General features: G+C 50.9%; 1 protein-coding gene across 1 annotated transcript in view; it reads right to left on the bottom strand.

Moving 5' to 3' along the window:
* LOC144499487 (growth arrest-specific protein 6-like) overlaps positions 1–16,685 on the bottom strand; it is a 48,606-nt gene that overhangs the window by 24,056 nt on the left and 7,865 nt on the right. The window contains exons 4-6 of the mRNA XM_078221478.1: positions 10,645–10,707; positions 6,257–6,379; positions 711–833 (exon numbers count right to left, since the gene is read on the bottom strand). Coding sequence (XP_078077604.1) covers positions 711–833; positions 6,257–6,379; positions 10,645–10,707 — 309 coding nt within the window. The remainder of the gene's footprint in view (positions 1–710; positions 834–6,256; positions 6,380–10,644; positions 10,708–16,685) is intronic.

The following is a 16,685-nucleotide window of genomic DNA, read 5'->3' on the forward strand; positions in this document are numbered from 1 at the left end:
GCCCCTTGAGAAGGTGGTGGTGAGCTGCCTTCTTGAACCCACTGCAGTCCACGTGGTGTAGGTACACCCACAGTGCTGTTAGGGAGGGAATTCCAGGATTTTGACCCAGCGACAGTGAAGGAACGGTGATATATTTCCAATTCAGGATGTTGAGTGGCTTGGAGGGGAAGTTGCAGCTGGGGGTGTTCCCATGTATCTGCTGCCCTTGTCCTTCTAGATGGAAGTGGTTATGGGTTTGGAAGGTGCTGCCTAAAGATCTTTGGTGAGTTGCTGCAGTGCGTCTTGTAGATAGTACACACTGCTGCTACTGAGCGTCGGGTGGTGGAGGGAGTGGATGTGGTGCCAATCAAGCGGGGCTGCTTTGTCCTGGATGGTGTTGAGCTTCTGAAGTGTTGTTGGAGCTGCAGCATCCAGGCCAATGGGGAGAACTCTAACAGCACTGTGGCTCTCAGAACAGTTAGTGGGGGGCAATAAATGCTGGTCTTGCCAGTGACGTTCACACCCTGGGTTAAATGACGGAAACTCAGGCCCATTCTGAGTGTGAATTTTCTTTTTCCTGAGCTCCCTGTCCACTTCCCCCATCAGTGAATGTTCATGACTGGGGAAACCACAGAGAGGAACATCTGAAAGTGCGGTGACGGCCCCGCTCTTTCTCTCCAAAAGCACACACTCAGAGACCCCGCTCCTTAAAACCCGGCTGTCAGCCTCACCTTGACACCGTCGGCCGTCTGACTCCTTGGTGAATCCTTCCTCGCACAGACACTGGTAACTCCCCACCATGTTTGAACAGATGTGTTGACAGCCACCATTACTCACCGTGCACTCATCAACATCTGGAGGGCAGAGGAAGATCACGGTGTCAATATCAGAACCAATCACATTGTTAGATAAATCCCTTAGTATCCAAAGATCAGGTGACGTCTGTTTGTAATACGGTCAGTGACTGACCATCCACAACCCCCCAAGACAGAGGATTCCAGAGACCAGGCTGACACCCCCCCCTGCCCCACCATCCCCGTGCGGTACTGAAGCAGTGCTGCACTGTCAGAGATCCCGTCTTTCGATGGGACCTTAAACGGAAGCCCCTGGTCTGTCCTTTCAGGTGAATGAGGAAGATCCCACAGCATTATGTGGATGCAAAGTCTTCCCAGTGTCCTGGGCAATATTTATCATCGAACCATAGAATCATACAGTGCAGAAGGAGACCATTCAGCCCACTGAGCCAGCACCGACTCTGCCAGAATGTTTTACCCAGGCCCTCTCCCCCACCCTATCCCCGTAACCTCACACATTTCATATGGTCAATCCTACTAACCAGCTCCTATTTGGGCTGTGGGAGGAAACTGGAGTACCCGAAGGAAACCCACGCAGACACGGGGAGAACGTGCAAACTCCACACGGACAGTGACCAAAGCCGGGAATTCAGCCCAGGTCCCTGGTGCTGTGAGGCAGCAGTGCTAACCACTGTGCCACCATGTCGCCCTGGGTCCCTGGCGCTGTGAGGCAGCAGCCCTAACCACTGTGTCACCGTGCTGCCCCGGGTCCCTGGCGCTGTGAGGCAGCAGTGCTAACCACTGTGCCACCGTGCCGCCCCGGGTCCCTGGCGCTGTGAGGCAGCAGTGCTAACCACTGTGCCGCCGTGTCGCCCCGGGGGTCCCTGGCGCTGTGAGGCAGCAGCGCTAACCACTGTGTCACCGTGCTGCCCTTGTTCCTTCACTGACATCACTCAAACAGGTTATCCAATTGTTGGAATATTAGTGTTGTCAAAATGCTTTAATCACAGAAAATGGTTCATCTTCAAGGTCTAAGAACATTCTGGAAGAATTTGTGTATTTTCAGAGACACTGTCCCTTAAAGGGTTAATGCAAAGACTCTGGTTGCTGGTGTTCAGGGAAATGACAGCTGCCGGAATTCTACTGCCCTGTCTGCCACGGGAATCGCAGCGGGCGAGGGGTGGACAATGGGAAGGTCCGTTGACCTCGGGCAGGATTTTCCAGTCTCGGGTCGAACGAGGCTGTAAAATCCCGCCCAGCATTTTACTGGAAAAGGTAATTAAGCAGTTTGAAAGAAGCTGGAAACTTCTTGACTCGGGGGGACTGTTTACAAAAGGACGGATTGTGGCTTTAAAAAAAAAGCCTCAAAAACTGTGATTTAGAACATAGAACAGTACAGCACAGAACAGGCCCTTCGGCCCACGATGTTGTGCCGAGCTTTATCTGAAACCAAGATCAAGCTATCCCACTCCCTATCATCCTGGTGTGCTCCATGTGTCTATCCAATAACCGCTTAAATGTTCCTAAAGTGTCTGACTCCACTATCACTGCAGGCAGTCCATTCCACACCCCAACCACTCTCTGCGAAAAGAACCTACCTCTGATATCCTTCCTGTCTCCCACCATGAACCCTATAGTTATGCCCCCTTGTAATAGCTCCATCCACCCGAGAAAATAGTCTTTGAACGTTCATTCTATCTATCCCCTTCATCATTTTATAAACCTCTATTAAGTCTCCCCTCAGCCTCCTCTGCTCCAGAGAGAACAGCCCTAGCTCCCTCAACCTTTCCTCATAAGACCTACCCTCCAAACCAGGCAGCATCCTGGTAAATCTCCTCTGCACTCTTTCCAGCGCTTCCACATCCTTCTTATAGTGAGGTGACCAGAGCTGCACACAATATTCCAAATGTGGTCTCACCAAGGTCCTGTACAGTTGCAGCATAACCCCACGGCTCTTAAACTCAAACCCCCTGTTAATAAAAGCTAACACACTATAGGCCTTCTTCACAGCTCTATCCACTTGACTGGCAACCTTTAGAGATCTGTGGATATGGACCCCAAGATCTCTCTGTTCCTCCACAGTCTTCAGAACCGTACCTTTGACCCTGTAATCCACATTTAAATTAGTCCTACCAAAATGAATCACCTCACATTTATCAGGGTTAAACTCCATTTGCCATTTTTCAGCCCAGCTTTGCATCCTATCTATGTCTCTTTGCAGCCTACAACAACCCTCCACCTCATCCACTACTCCACCAATCTTGGTGTCATCAGCAAATTTACTGATCCACCCTTCAGCCCCCTCCTCTAAGTCATTAATAAAAATCACAAAGAGCAGAGGACCAAGCACTGATCCCTGTGACACTCCGCTAGCAACCTGCCTCCAATCCGAAAATTTTCCATCCACCACCACCCTCTGTCTTCGATCAGACAGCCAGTTACCTATCCAATCGGCCAACTTTCCCTCTATCCCACACCTCCTCACTTTCATCATAAGCCGACCATGGGGGACCTTATCAAACGCCTTACTAAAATCCATGTATATGACATCAACTGCCCTACCTTCATCAACACACTTAGTTACCTCCTCAAAAAATTCAATCAAATTTGTGAGGCACGACTTGCCCTTCACAAATCCGTGCTGACTATCCCGGATTAATCCGCATCTTTCTAAATGGTCGTAAATCCCATCCCTCAGGACCTTTTCCATCAATCTACCAACCACCGAAGTAAGACTAACCGGTCTATAATTACCAGGGTCATTTCTATTACCTTTCTTAAACAGAGGAACAACATTCGCCACTCTCCAGTCCTCTGGCACCATCCCCGTGGACAGTGAGGACCCAAAGATCAAAGCCAAAGGCTCTGCAATCTCATCCCTTGCCTCCCAAAGAATCCTAGGATATATTTCATCAGGCCCAGGGGACTTATCGACCTTCAGTTTATTCAAAACTGCCAGGACATCCTCCCTCCGAACAACTATTTCCTCCAGCCTATTAGCCTGTAACACCTTCTCTTCCTCAAAAACATGGCCCCTCTCCTTGGTGAACACTGAAGAAAAGTATTCATTCAATGCTGGATTTAAAAGATTTAAAAGCTGGTTTGGTTTTGCTTTGGAGGAGGAAAAAGATCAACTGCTTGGGTAAAGACCACACGGGCTCCTGAAGCTCCAGATTCCATCCCAAAGCAGAGAGTGAAGGGAAGATGCTCCAAAATCACTCTCGCTTCTGAAATCAACTGACTGCAAATATTCCTCCAGTCCACCTGAAAAGTAGTGTCAGACCCTTTGACCATTTGGCAGAGCAGGGCTGAGTGACCAGCTGGGTAACCCGGTAACACACACATTTGGCCATATAGCTAGCCAGGGGAGGCAGTGGCCAAGTGGTATTATCGCTAGATTATTAATTAAGAAACTCAGCTAATGTTCTGGGGACCCGGGTTCAAATCCTGCCAGGGCAGACGGTGGAATTGGAATTCAGTAAAAAATATCTGGAATTAAGAATCTACTGGTGACCATGAAACCATTGTCAATTGTCGGAAAAACCCATCTGGTTCACTCATGTCCCTTTAGGGAAGGAAATCTGCCGTCCTTACCCGGTCTGGCCTGCATGTGACTCCAGAGCATCAGCAATGTGGTTGACTCTCAACTGCCCTCCAAGGGCAACTAGGGATGGCCAGAAATCTTTTAAATCTATGTTGAGGATCAGTGGATCCAGAGACAGATACTCTCCCATCTCAGTCACAATACCGTTTGTGGGGTCCTGCTGTGTGAAAATTTGGTGTTTTCTGTGTTACAAGCGACGCCACTTTGACCATGCATCATTAGCTGGAAAGAGTGTTGAAATATGCTGAGGTTGTGGTGGGTGCTACAGAAATGCAGGTTAGATTGCTGACCTCTGGCTACAGGTGGCTGACTAAAGGAGACCCATCATTGACTTCAGGAAGCGTAGGTGCCCCTGCTGACATCAACGGATGAAGTAGAAAGGGTCGAGAGCTTCAGGTTTTTAGGTGTCCAGATCACCAACAACCTGTCCTGGTCCCCCCCCCATGCCGACACTATAGTTAAGAAAGCCCACCAACGCCTCTACTTTCTCAGAGGACTAAGGAAATTTGGCATGTCAGCTACGACTCTCACCAACTTTTACAGCTTTTATGGTCCTGGTCCCTCTACGCTGACACTATAGTTAAGAAAACTCACCAACGAGACTCAGGAAATTTGGCATGTCAGCTGTGACTCTCACCAACTTTTACAGATGCACAATAGAAAGCATTCTTTCTGGATGTATCACAGTTTGGTCTGGCTCCTGCTCTGCCCAAGACCGCAAGAAACTACAAACCGTTGTGAATGTAGCCCAGTCCATCACGCAAACCAGCATCCCATCCATTGACTCTGTTTACACTTCCCGCTGCTTCGGCAAAGCAACCAGCATAATTAAGGACCCCACGCACCCCGGACATTCTCTCTTCCACCTTCTTCCGTCAGGAAAAAGATACAAAAATCTGAGATCACGTACCAACCGACTCAAGAGCAGCTTCTTCTCTGCTGCCGTCAGGCTTTTGAACAGCCCCACCTCGCACCTCTACACCCTAGCTATGGCTGTAACACTATATTCTGCACTCTCTCCTTTCCTTTTTATGAACAGTATGCTTTGTCTGTATAGCGCGCAAGGAACAATACTTTTCACTGTATGTTAATACATGTGACAATAATAAATCAAATCAAATCAAATCAGAGACCCAGCCACAGGTGAGGACCTCACTCCGCAGCCTCTCACCTGGACAGGTGTGTGGCATCCTGGACACTCCTAATTCCCAGCTGTCTACACTTCATCCCGGGGTGAGAATCCGGCTGAGACACAAACATCCTCTGCTGGAGTGGGAATATCTGAGAAGAGGATCCAACCCTTCCACACTCCAGTCCATCCTGATAGGTGAAGCAGCCCACAGTGCTCACTGAGACAGCGGGAGGCCATTCCACCCCTCAGGTGTGTGCTGTCCTCCCATTAGATTGTAATTGGTCTGTGATTTAACTCTATCCTTCACCCAAAACTCCGATTCTTCTTCCCATGGAGCACAGAAAGCAGCCAACTGAGCGATGGTGAGGTGGACAACACGTCAACTGAGGCTGTGCATGTGATGTTGGTTGGGTAAAGGAATGGAGGAAAGGGCTTGATGGGCTGAATGGCCTCCTCAAGATACAATGCATTATATTCTCAGTTTATAAACCCAGATGTGGGGGGGGGTAACAGGCAGAAAGGTTACCCCTGGGTGAAGTGAATCTTTCGCTACCCAGTCAGGGTACTTAGAGAATCTAAGAAATTCAAAACACAGAAGGAGGCCATTCAGTCCATCTGTGCCTGTGCTGGCTCTTTGGAAGAGCGATTCACTCCCCCTGCTCCATCCACATGGGCCTTGCCCAGGTAGAGTCGTACTGTTCAGTAATAGATTCACAATCCTCTGTCAGAATACCACAAATACTCTACCTCGCTCGCAGATAGTGCCTTTCCAGCCTGATTTACAGATACATTGGAAAGCTCCCTGCCCATCCTCACATGTTCTGTATCCGGCGAGATTACACGGCAGCGGGGAACACTGATTCGGGATATCTGTAACCCAAGCAGAGAGTGAGAAAGAGAGGATGTACCGTGTTTGCGATGGGATGATTACAGTGCTGGAGAATTCAGTCACAACCCGTTTCCCGATCAAAGCAGCTTCAGTCAGTGTTAAACTTCACATTTTCTATTGCTTCCTCTGCACTTCCCAATTACATTTTGGAAAACAATCACAGGATTGGAAAACATGGGAGGCAGGGTGATGTCAAAGGACATGGGTTCTGGGAACTGATGATGAAAAGACATAAAAAATGCAGCATTTACCACGAGCCCATCGCGCCTCACCCAGATCACTGGACAGAACACAGTGCTGAGGGAGTGCCGCACTGTCAGAGGGTCAGTACTGAGGGAGTGCCGCACTGTCAGAGGGTCAGTACTGAGGGAGTGCCGCACTGTCAGAGGGTCAGTACTGAGGGAGTGCCGCACTGTCAGAGGGTCAGTACTGAGGGAGTGCCGCACTGTCAGAGGGTCAGTACTGAGGGAGTGCCGCACTGTCAGAGGGTCAGTACTGAGGGAGTGCCGCACTGTCAGAGGGTCAGTACTGAGGGAGTGCCGCACTGTCAGAGGGTCAGTGCTGAGGGAGTGCCGCACTGTCAGAGGGTCAGTGCTGAGGGAGTGCCGCACTGTCAGAGGGTCAGTACTGAGTGAGTGCCGCACTGTCAGAGGGTCAGTACTGAGGGAGTGCGGCACTGTCAGAGGGTCAGTGCTGAGGGAGTGCTGCATTGTCAGAGGGTCAGTACTGAAGGAGTGCCGCACTGTCAGAGGGTCAGTGCTGAGGGAGTGCTGCATTGTCAGAGGGTCAGTACTGAGGGAGTGCCGCACTGTCAGAGGGTCAGTGCTGAGGGAGTGCTGCATTGTCAGAGGGTCAGTACTGAGGGAGTGCCGCACTGTCAGAGGGTCAGTACTGAGGGAGTGCCGCACTGTCAGAGGGTCAGTACTGAGGGAGTGCCGCACTGTCAGAGGGTCAGTACTGAGGGAGTGCCGCACTGTCAGAGGGTCAGTACTGAGGGAGTGCCGCACTGTCAGAGGGTCAGTACTGAGGGAGTGCCGCACTGTCAGAGGGTCAGTACTGAGGGAGTGCCGCACTGTCAGAGGGTCAGTACTGAGGGAGTGCCGCACTGTCAGAGGGTCAGTACTGAGGGAGTGCCGCACTGTCAGAGAGTCAGTACTGAGGGAGTGCCGCACTGTCAGAGGGTCAGTACTGAGGGAGTGCCGCACTGTCAGAGGGTCAGTACTGAGGGAGTGCCACACTGTCAGAGGGTCAGTACTGAGGGAGTGCCACACTGTCAGAGGGTCAGTACTGAGGGAGTGCCACACTGTCAGAGGGTCAGTAGTGAGGGAGTGCCGCACTGTCAGAGGGTCAGTACTGAGGGAGTGCCGCACTGTCAGAGGGTCAGTGCTGAGGGAGTGCCGCACTGTCAGAGGGTCAGTACTGAGGGAGTGCCGCACTGTCAGAGGGTCAGTACTGAGGGAGTGCCGCACTGTCAGAGAGTCAGTACTGAGGGAGTGCTGCACTGTCAGAGGGTCAGTACTGAGGGAGTGCTGCACTGTCAGAGGGTCAGTGCTGAGGGAGTGCCGCACTGTCAGAGGGTCAGTGCTGAGGGAGTGCCGCACTGTCAGAGGGTCAGTACTGAGGGAGTGCTGCACTGTCAGAGGGTCAGTACTGAGGGAGTGCCGCACTGTCACAGGGTCAGTACTGAGGGAGTGCCGCACTGTCAGAGGGTCAGTACTGAGGGAGTGCCGCACTGTCAGAGGGTCAGTACTGAGGGAGTGCCGCACTGTCAGAGGGTCAGTACTGAGGGACTGCCACACTGTCAGAGGGTCAGTACTGAGGGAGTGCCGCACTGTCAGAGAGTCAGTACTGAGGGAGTGCTGCACTGTCAGAGGGTCAGTACTGAGGGAGTGCCGCACTGTCAGAGGGTCAGTACTGAGGGAGTGCTGCACTGTCAGAGGGTCAGTGCTGAGGGAGTGCCGCACTGTCAGAGGGTCAGTGCTGAGGGAGTGCCGCACTGTCAGAGGGTCAGTACTGAGGGAGTGCTGCACTGTCAGAGGGTCAGTACTGAGGGAGTGCCGCACTGTCAGAGGGTCAGTACTGAGGGAGTGCTGCACTGTCAGAGGGTCAGTACTGAGGGAGTGCCGCACTGTCAGAAGGTCAGTACTGAGGGAGTGCTGCACTGTCAGAGGGTCAGTGCTGAGGGAGTGCCGCACTGTCAGAGGGTCAGTACTGAGGGAGTGCCGCACTGTCAGAGGGTCAGTGCTGAGGGAGTGCCGCACTGTCAGAGGGTCAGTACTGAGGGAGTGCCGCACTGTCAGAGGGTCAGTGCTGAGGGAGTGCTGCACTGTCAGAGGGTCAGTACTGAGGGAGTGCCGCACTGTCAGAGGGTCAGTACTGAGGGAGTGCCGCACTGTCAGAGGGTCAGTACTGAGGGAGTGCCGCACCGTCAGAGGGTCAGTACTGAGGGAGTGCTGCACTGTCAGAGGGTCAGTACTGAGGGAGTGCTGCACTGTCAGAGGGTCAGTGCTGAGGGAGTGCCGCACTGTCAGAGGGTCAGTACTGAGGGAGTGCTGCACTGTCAGAGGGTCAGTACTGAGGGAGTGCTGCACTGTCAGAGGGTCAGTGCTGAGGGAGTGCCGCACTGTCAGAGGGTCAGTGCTGAGGGAGTGCCGCACTGTCAGAGGGTCAGTACTGAGGGAGAGCTGCACTGTCAGAGGGTCAGTACTGAGGGAGTGCCGCACTGTCAGAGGGTCAGTGCTGAGGGAGTGCCGCACTGTCAGAGGGTCAGTACTGAGGGAGTGCCGCACTGTCAGAGGGTCAGTGCTGAGGGAGTGCCGCACTGTCAGAGGGTCAGTACTGAGGGAGTGCTGCACTGTCAGAGGGTCAATACTGAGGGAGTGCTGCAATGTCAGAGGGTCAGTGCTGAGGGAGTGCCGCACTGTCAGAGGGTCAGTGCTGAGGGAGTGCCGCACTGTCAGAGGGTCAGTGCTGAGGGAGTGCCGCACTGTCAGAGGGTCAGTGCTGAGGGAGTGCCGCATTGTCAGAGGGTCAGTACTGAGGGAGTGCCGCACTGTCAGAGGGTCAGTACTGAGGGAGTGCCGCACTGTCAGAGGGTCAGTACTGAGGGAGTGCCGCACTGTCAGAGGGTCAGTACTGAGGGAGTGCCGCACTGTCAGAGGGTCAGTACTGAGGGAGTGCCGCACTGTCAGAGGGTCAGTGCTGAGGGAGTGCCGCACTGTCAGAGGGTCAGTACTGAGGGAGTGCCGCACTGTCAGAGGGTCAGTACTGAGGGAGTGCCGCACTGTCAGAGAGTCAGTGCTGAGGGAGCGCCGCACTGTCAGAGGGTCAGTACTGAGGGAGTGCCGCACTGTCAGAGAGTCAGTGCTGAGGGAGCGCCGCACTGTCAGAGGGTCAGTACTGAGGGAGTGCCGCACTGTCAGAGGGTCAGTACTGAGGGAGTGCCGCACTGTCAGAGGGTCAGTGCTGAGGGAGTGCCGCACTGTCAGAGGGTCAGTGCTGAGGGAGTGCCGCACTGTCAGAGGGTCAGTGCTGAGGGAGTGCCGCATTGTCAGAGGGTCAGTACTGAGGGAGTGCCGCACTGTCAGAGGGTCAGTACTGAGGGAGTGCCGCACTGTCAGAGGGTCAGTACTGAGGGAGTGCCGCACTGTCAGAGGGTCAGTACTGAGGGAGTGCCGCACTGTCAGAGGGTCAGTACTGAGGGAGTGCCGCACTGTCAGAGGGTCAGTGCTGAGGGAGTGCCGCACTGTCAGAGGGTCAGTACTGAGGGAGTGCCGCACTGTCAGAGGGTCAGTACTGAGGGAGTGCCGCACTGTCAGAGAGTCAGTGCTGAGGGAGCGCCGCACTGTCAGAGGGTCAGTACTGAGGGAGTGCCGCACTGTCAGAGAGTCAGTGCTGAGGGAGCGCCGCACTGTCAGAGGGTCAGTACTGAGGGAGTGCCGCACTGTCAGAGGGTCAGTACTGAGGGAGTGCCGCACTGTCAGAGAGTCAGTGCTGAGGGAGCGCCGCACTGTCAGGGGGTCAGTACTGAGGGAGTGCCGCACTGTCAGAGGGTCAGTACTGAGGGAGTGCCGCACTGTCAGAGGGTCAGTACTGAGGGAGTGCCGCACTGTCAGCGGGTCAGTACTGAGGGAGTGCTGCAATGACTCAGACGTTTATCTTATGAATCTTTGCCGCTCCGACGCTGAGAGTAACTGAAATCCCCGCCCTGCGATTTTGTGGAGCTTCGTTACGTTCGGTAACTTACTGTGAATACATGTCACAAGGTCAGGCTTGTTCCTACCGACAGGTCCATATTTCCTCAGACAATCTGTGTAAAAAACATCGAACATCTGAATAAACAGAATAACACAATGCTAATCACAATGAATCATTTTCCCTTTGCTCTGTCACTTTCTCCACTCAGATGAGAACTATGTTTAAAACTCTCCACACTGAATCATTACACAGCCTCTAACAATACCTCGCTCCAATACTAAATATTCCTCAGTTAAATACTGGGACTGTCGAGGGAATCCTCACCCTCAGGATTTAGTCCAATCGGAGTCCAAATCATGAGATTGAGTGGTTTTACTTGGATAACATTTCATTCCTATGCTGATTGTCAAAGCATGTTCACACTCAGTGCAGAGTCACACTTCAGGAAATCATGCCGTGTTTTAGCAGCTCCGCTTAGATTGAGGTTTACAGCATGGAAACAGGCCCTTCGGCCCAACTTGTCCATGCCACCCTTTTTTTCTTACCCCTAAGCTAATCCCAATTGCCCTCACTTGGCCCATATTGGGGATAGCATCTTGGGGATAGCGATCATAATTCTATCTCCTTCACGATAGCATTGGAAAGAGATAGGATCAGGCAGACTAGGAAAGTGTTTCTCTGGAGTAAAGGGAAATACAGTGTCATCAGGGAGGAAATTAGACGGGTAAATTGGAAGGAGGCATTCTTGGGGAAAAGTACCGGAGGAAAGTGGAGGATTTTCAAGGAATGTTTGTCTGGAGCTCTGCATGACAACGTTCCGATGAGACAGGGGGGTGTTGGTAGGGTACGGGAACCGTGGTGCACGAAGGTTGTGATGAACCTGGTGAATAAGAAAAGAGAGGCGTACAGAAGGTTCAGAGAGCTAGGAGGTGTTAAGGATTTAGAGGAGTATACGGGATGTAGGAAGGAGCTTAAGAAGGAAATTAGGAGAGCGAGAAGGGGTCATGAGAAGGCCTTGGCGGGTAAGATTAAGGAGAATCCCAAGGCTTTCTACAAATATGTCAAGAGTAAAAGGATGAGATGTGAAGGCATAGGACCCTTAAAAGGTGAAGGGGGAAAAGTTTGTGCGGAACCGTTAGAAATGGCGGAGCTGCTTAATGAATACTTTACCTCGGTATTCACGGTGGAAAGGGATCTGGGTGGTTGTACTGCTGGTTTGCAGTGGACAGAAAGGATCGAGCATGTGGACATAAAGAAAGAGGATGTGTTGGAACTATTGAATGGCATCAAGGTTGGTAAGTCGCCGGGACCGGATGGGATGTACCCCAGGTTACTGTGGGAGACGAGGGAGGAGATTGCGGAGCCTTTGGCGATGATCTTTGCATCGTCGATGGAGACGGGAGAGGTTCCGGAGGATTGGAGGATTGCAGATGTGGTCCCTATATTCAAGAAAGGGAACAGGGACAGCCCGGGAAATTACCGACCGGTGAGTCTAACCTCAGTGGTTGGTAAGTTGATGGAGAGGATCCTGAGAGACAGGATTTATGATCATCTAGAGAAGTTTAGTATGATCAAAAGTAGTCAGCACGGCTTTGTCAAGGGCAGGTCGTGCCTTACGAGCCTGGTTGAGTTCTTTGAAAATGTGACCAAACACATTGACGAAGGAAGAGCGGTGGATGTGGTCTATATGGACTTCAGCAAGGCATTCGATAAGGTCCCCCATGCAAGACTTCTTGAGAAAGTGAGAGGGCATGGGATCCAAGGGGCTGTTGCCTTGTGGATCCAGAACTGGCTTGCCTGCAGAAGGCAGAGAGTGGCTGTGGAGGGGTCTTTCTCTGCATGGAGGTCAGTGACCAGTGGAGTGCCCCAGGGATCTGTTCTGGGACCCTTGCTGTTTGTCATTTTCATAAATGACCTGGATGAGGAAGTGGAGGGATGGGTTGGTAAGTTTGCTGACGACACCAAGGTAGGTGGTGTTGTGGATAGTTTGGAGGGATGTCAGAAGTTGCAGCGAGACATAGATAGAATGCAAGACTGGGCGGAGAAGTGGCAGATGGACTTCAACCCGGATAAGTGTGTGGTGATCCATTTTGGCAGATCCAATGGGATGAAGCAGCAGTATAATATGAAGGGTACCATTCTTAGCAGTGTAGAGGATCAGAAGGACCTTGGGGTCCGGGTCCATAGGACTCTTAAATCGGCCTCGCAGGTGGAGGATGCGGTCAAGAAGGCGTACGGCGTACTGGCCTTCATTAATCGAGGGATTGAGTTTAGGAGTCGGGAGATAATGCTGCAGCTTTATTGGAGCCTGGTTAGACCCCACTTGGAGCACTGCGCGCAGTTCTGGTCACCTCATTACAGGAAAGATGTTGAAGCCATTGAAAGGGTGCAGAGGAGATTTACAAGGATGTTGCCTGGATTGGGGGGCATGCCTTATGAGGATAGGTTGAGGGAGCTTGGTCTCTTCTCCCTGGAGAGACGAAGGATGAGAGGTGACCTGATAGAGGTTTACAAGATGTTGAGAGGTCTGGATAGGGTAGACTCTCAGAGGCTATTTCCAAGGGCTGAAATGGTTGCTACGAGAGGACACAGGTTTAAGGTGCTGGGGGGTAGGTACAGAGGAGATGTCAGGGGTAAGTTTTTCACTCAGAGGGTGGTGGGTGAGTGGAATCGGCTGACGTCGGTGGTGGTGGAGGCAAACTCGTTGGGGTCTTTTAAGAGACTTCTGGATGAGTACATGGGATTTAATGGGATTGAGGGCTATAGATAGGCCTAGAGGTGGGGATGTGATCGGCGCAACTTGTGGGCCGAAGGGCCTGTTTGTGCTGTGGCTTTCTATGTTCTATGTTCTATGTTCTATCCCTCTATACCCATCGTACCCATGTAACTGTCTAAACACTTTTTAAAAGATAAGATTGTACCCGCCTCTACTACTACCTCTGGCAACTTGTTCCAGACACTCACCACCCTCTGTGTGAAAAAATTGCCCCTCTGGACCCTTTTGTATCTCTCCCCTCTCACCTTAAACCTATGCCCTCTAGTTTTAGACTCCCCTGCCTTTGGGAAAAGATATTGACTATCTCGCTGATCTATGCCCCTCATTATTTTATAGACCTCTATAAGATCACCCCTCAGCCTCCTATGCTCCAGAGACAAAAGTCCCAGTCTATCCAGCCTCTCCTCATAACTCAAACCATCAAGTCCCAGTAGCATCCTAGTAAATCTTTTCTGCACTCTTTCTAGTTTAATAATATCCTTTCTATAATAGGGTGACCAGAACTGTACACAGTATTCCAAGTGTGGCCGTACCAATGTCTTGTACAACTTTAACAAGACATCCCAACTCCTGTATTCAATGTTCTGACCAATGAAACCAAGCATGCCGAATGCTTTCTTCACCACTCTGCCCACCTGTGACTCCACTTTCAAGGAGTTATGAACCTGTACCCCTAGATCTCTTTGTCTGTGTGTATCTCGTGCATCATTCAATTGGATCATTGGCTCCTCTTATAGATATAGAACAGTACAGCACAGAACAAGCCCTTCGGCCCACGATGTTGTGCCGAGCTTTATCTGAAACCAAGATCAAGCTATCCCACTCCCTATCATCCTGTGCTCCATGTGCCTATCCAATAACCGCTTAAATGTTTCTAAAGTGTCTGACTCCACTATCACTGCAGGCAGTCCATTCCACACCCCAACCACTCTCTGCGTAAAGAACCTACCTCTGATATCCGTCCTGTATCTCCCACCACGAACCCTATAGTTATGCCCCCTTGTAATAGCTCCATCCACCCGAGGAAATAGTCTTTGAACGTTCACTCTATCTATCCCCTTCATCATTTTATACACCTCTATTAAGTCTCCCCTCAGCCTCCTCCGCTCCAGAGAGAACAGCCCTAGCTCCCTCAACCTTTCCTCATATGACCTACCCTCCAAACCAGGCAGCATCCTGGTAAATCTCCTCTGCACTCTTTCCAGCGCTTCCACATCCTTCTTATAGTGAGGTGACCAGAACTGCACACAATATTCCAAATGTGGTCTCACCAAGGTCCTGTACAGTTGCAGCATAACCCCACGGCTCTTAAACTCCAACCCCCTGTTAATAAAAGCTAACACACTATAGGCCTTCTTCACAGCTCTATCCACTTGAGTGGCAACCTTTAGAGATCTGTGGATATGGACCCCAAGATCTCTCTGTTCCTCCACAGTCTTCAGAACCCTACCTTTGACCCTGTAATCCACATTTAAATTAGTCCTACCAAAATGAATCACCTCACATTTATCAGGGTTAAACTCCATTTGCCATTTTTCAGCCCAGCTTTGCATCCTATCTATGTCTCTTTGCAGCCTACAACAGCCCTCCACCTCATCCACTACTCCACCAATCTTGGTGTCATCAGCAAATTTACTGATCCACCCTTCAGCCCCCTCCTCTAAGTCATTAATAAAAATCACAAAGAGCAGAGGACCAAGCACTGATCCCTGCGGCACACCTGAACTTCTTCCTGAACTCCACTTTCCTGCTCTGTTCCCACATCCTTCGATTCCTTCAGTGCCAAAATAACTTGCAATCTCTGCTTCAGTGACCAAACATCCAGACTTTGAGGTGTAGAGAATGTCAAAGATTCACAACCCTCTCCGAAATGAAATTTCCCCTCATCTCTGTCCGGAATGATTGATCCCTTATCCTGGGATTGTGTCCCCATGTGCTAGAATTCCCCAGTCAGAGGAAACAGACTTCTCTGCATCTATCCTGTCAACTCCTCTTCGAATTCCCATCAGTCCAATGAGATCACCTCTCATCCTTCTCAACTTTAGAGAACAGTGATTTTTATAAATGACTTGGAGGAGGGGGCTGAAGGGTGGATCAGTAAATTTGCTGATGACACCAAGATTGGTGGAGTAGTGGATGAGGTGGAGGGCTGTTGTAGGCTGCAAAGAGACATAGATAGGATGCAAAGCTGGGCTGAAAAATGGCAAATGGAGTTTAACCCTGATAAATGTGAGGTGGTTCATTTTGGTAGGACTAATTTAAATGTGGATTACAGGGTCAAAGGTAGGGTTCTGAAGACTGTGGAGGAACAGAGAGATCTTGGGGTCCATATCCACAGATCTCTAAAGGTTGCCACTCAAGTGGATAGAGCTGTGAAGAAGGCCTATAGTGTGTTAGCTTTTATTAACAGGGGGTTGGAGTTTAAGAGCCGTGGGGTTATGCTGCAACTGTACAGGACCTTGGTGAGACCACATTTGAAATATTGTGTGCAGTTCTGGTCACCTCACTATAAGAAGGATGTGGAAGCGCTGGAAAGAGTGCAGAGGAGATTTACCAGGATGCTGCCTGGTTTGGAGTGTCGGTCTTATGAGGAAAGGTTGAGGGAGCTAGGGCTGTTCTCTCTGGAGCGGAGGAGGCTGAAGGGAGACTTAATAGAGGTTTATAAAATGATGAAGGGGATAGATAGAATGAACGTTCAAATACTATTTCCTCGGGTGGATGGAGCTATTACAAGGGGGCATAACTATAGGGTTCATGGTGGGAGATATAGGAAGGATATCAGAGGTAGGTTCTTTACGCATAGAGTGGTTGGGGTGTGGAATGGACTGCCTGCAGTGATAGTGGAGTCAGACACTTTAGGAACATTTAAGCGGTTATTGGATAGGCACATGGAGCACACCAGGATGATAGGGAGTGGGATAGCTTGATCTTGGTTTCAGATAAAGCTCGGCACAACATCGTGGGCCGAAGGGCCTGTTCTGTGCTGTACTGTCCTATGTTCTATGTTCTATGTAGTGATCACTCTACTCAAACTCTACTCCGAGAACAACCCAAACATCCCAGTATCCATCTCCACATCATCCCAGTATCAATCCAGGGAAACTGCTCTCCTTCCAAGGGAAATATATCCTTCCTTCGGGAAAGAGACCAAAACTCCGCACACAATTCCAGGTGCAGTCTCACAAAAAGGTCGTCACCATTTCACCACTCATTTCCAATCACCCTACCCAGTCAAGTCGCCTTTTCTGAGCTAACGCACAAGGGCACAAGCATTCTGACACTTTCATCATTTGTTTCTCGATAGAAATGGAATC

The sequence above is a fragment of the Mustelus asterias genome, chromosome 10 (genome assembly GCF_964213995.1).
Source record: "Mustelus asterias chromosome 10, sMusAst1.hap1.1, whole genome shotgun sequence".
In the NCBI taxonomy this organism is placed as follows: domain Eukaryota; kingdom Metazoa; phylum Chordata; class Chondrichthyes; order Carcharhiniformes; family Triakidae; genus Mustelus; species Mustelus asterias.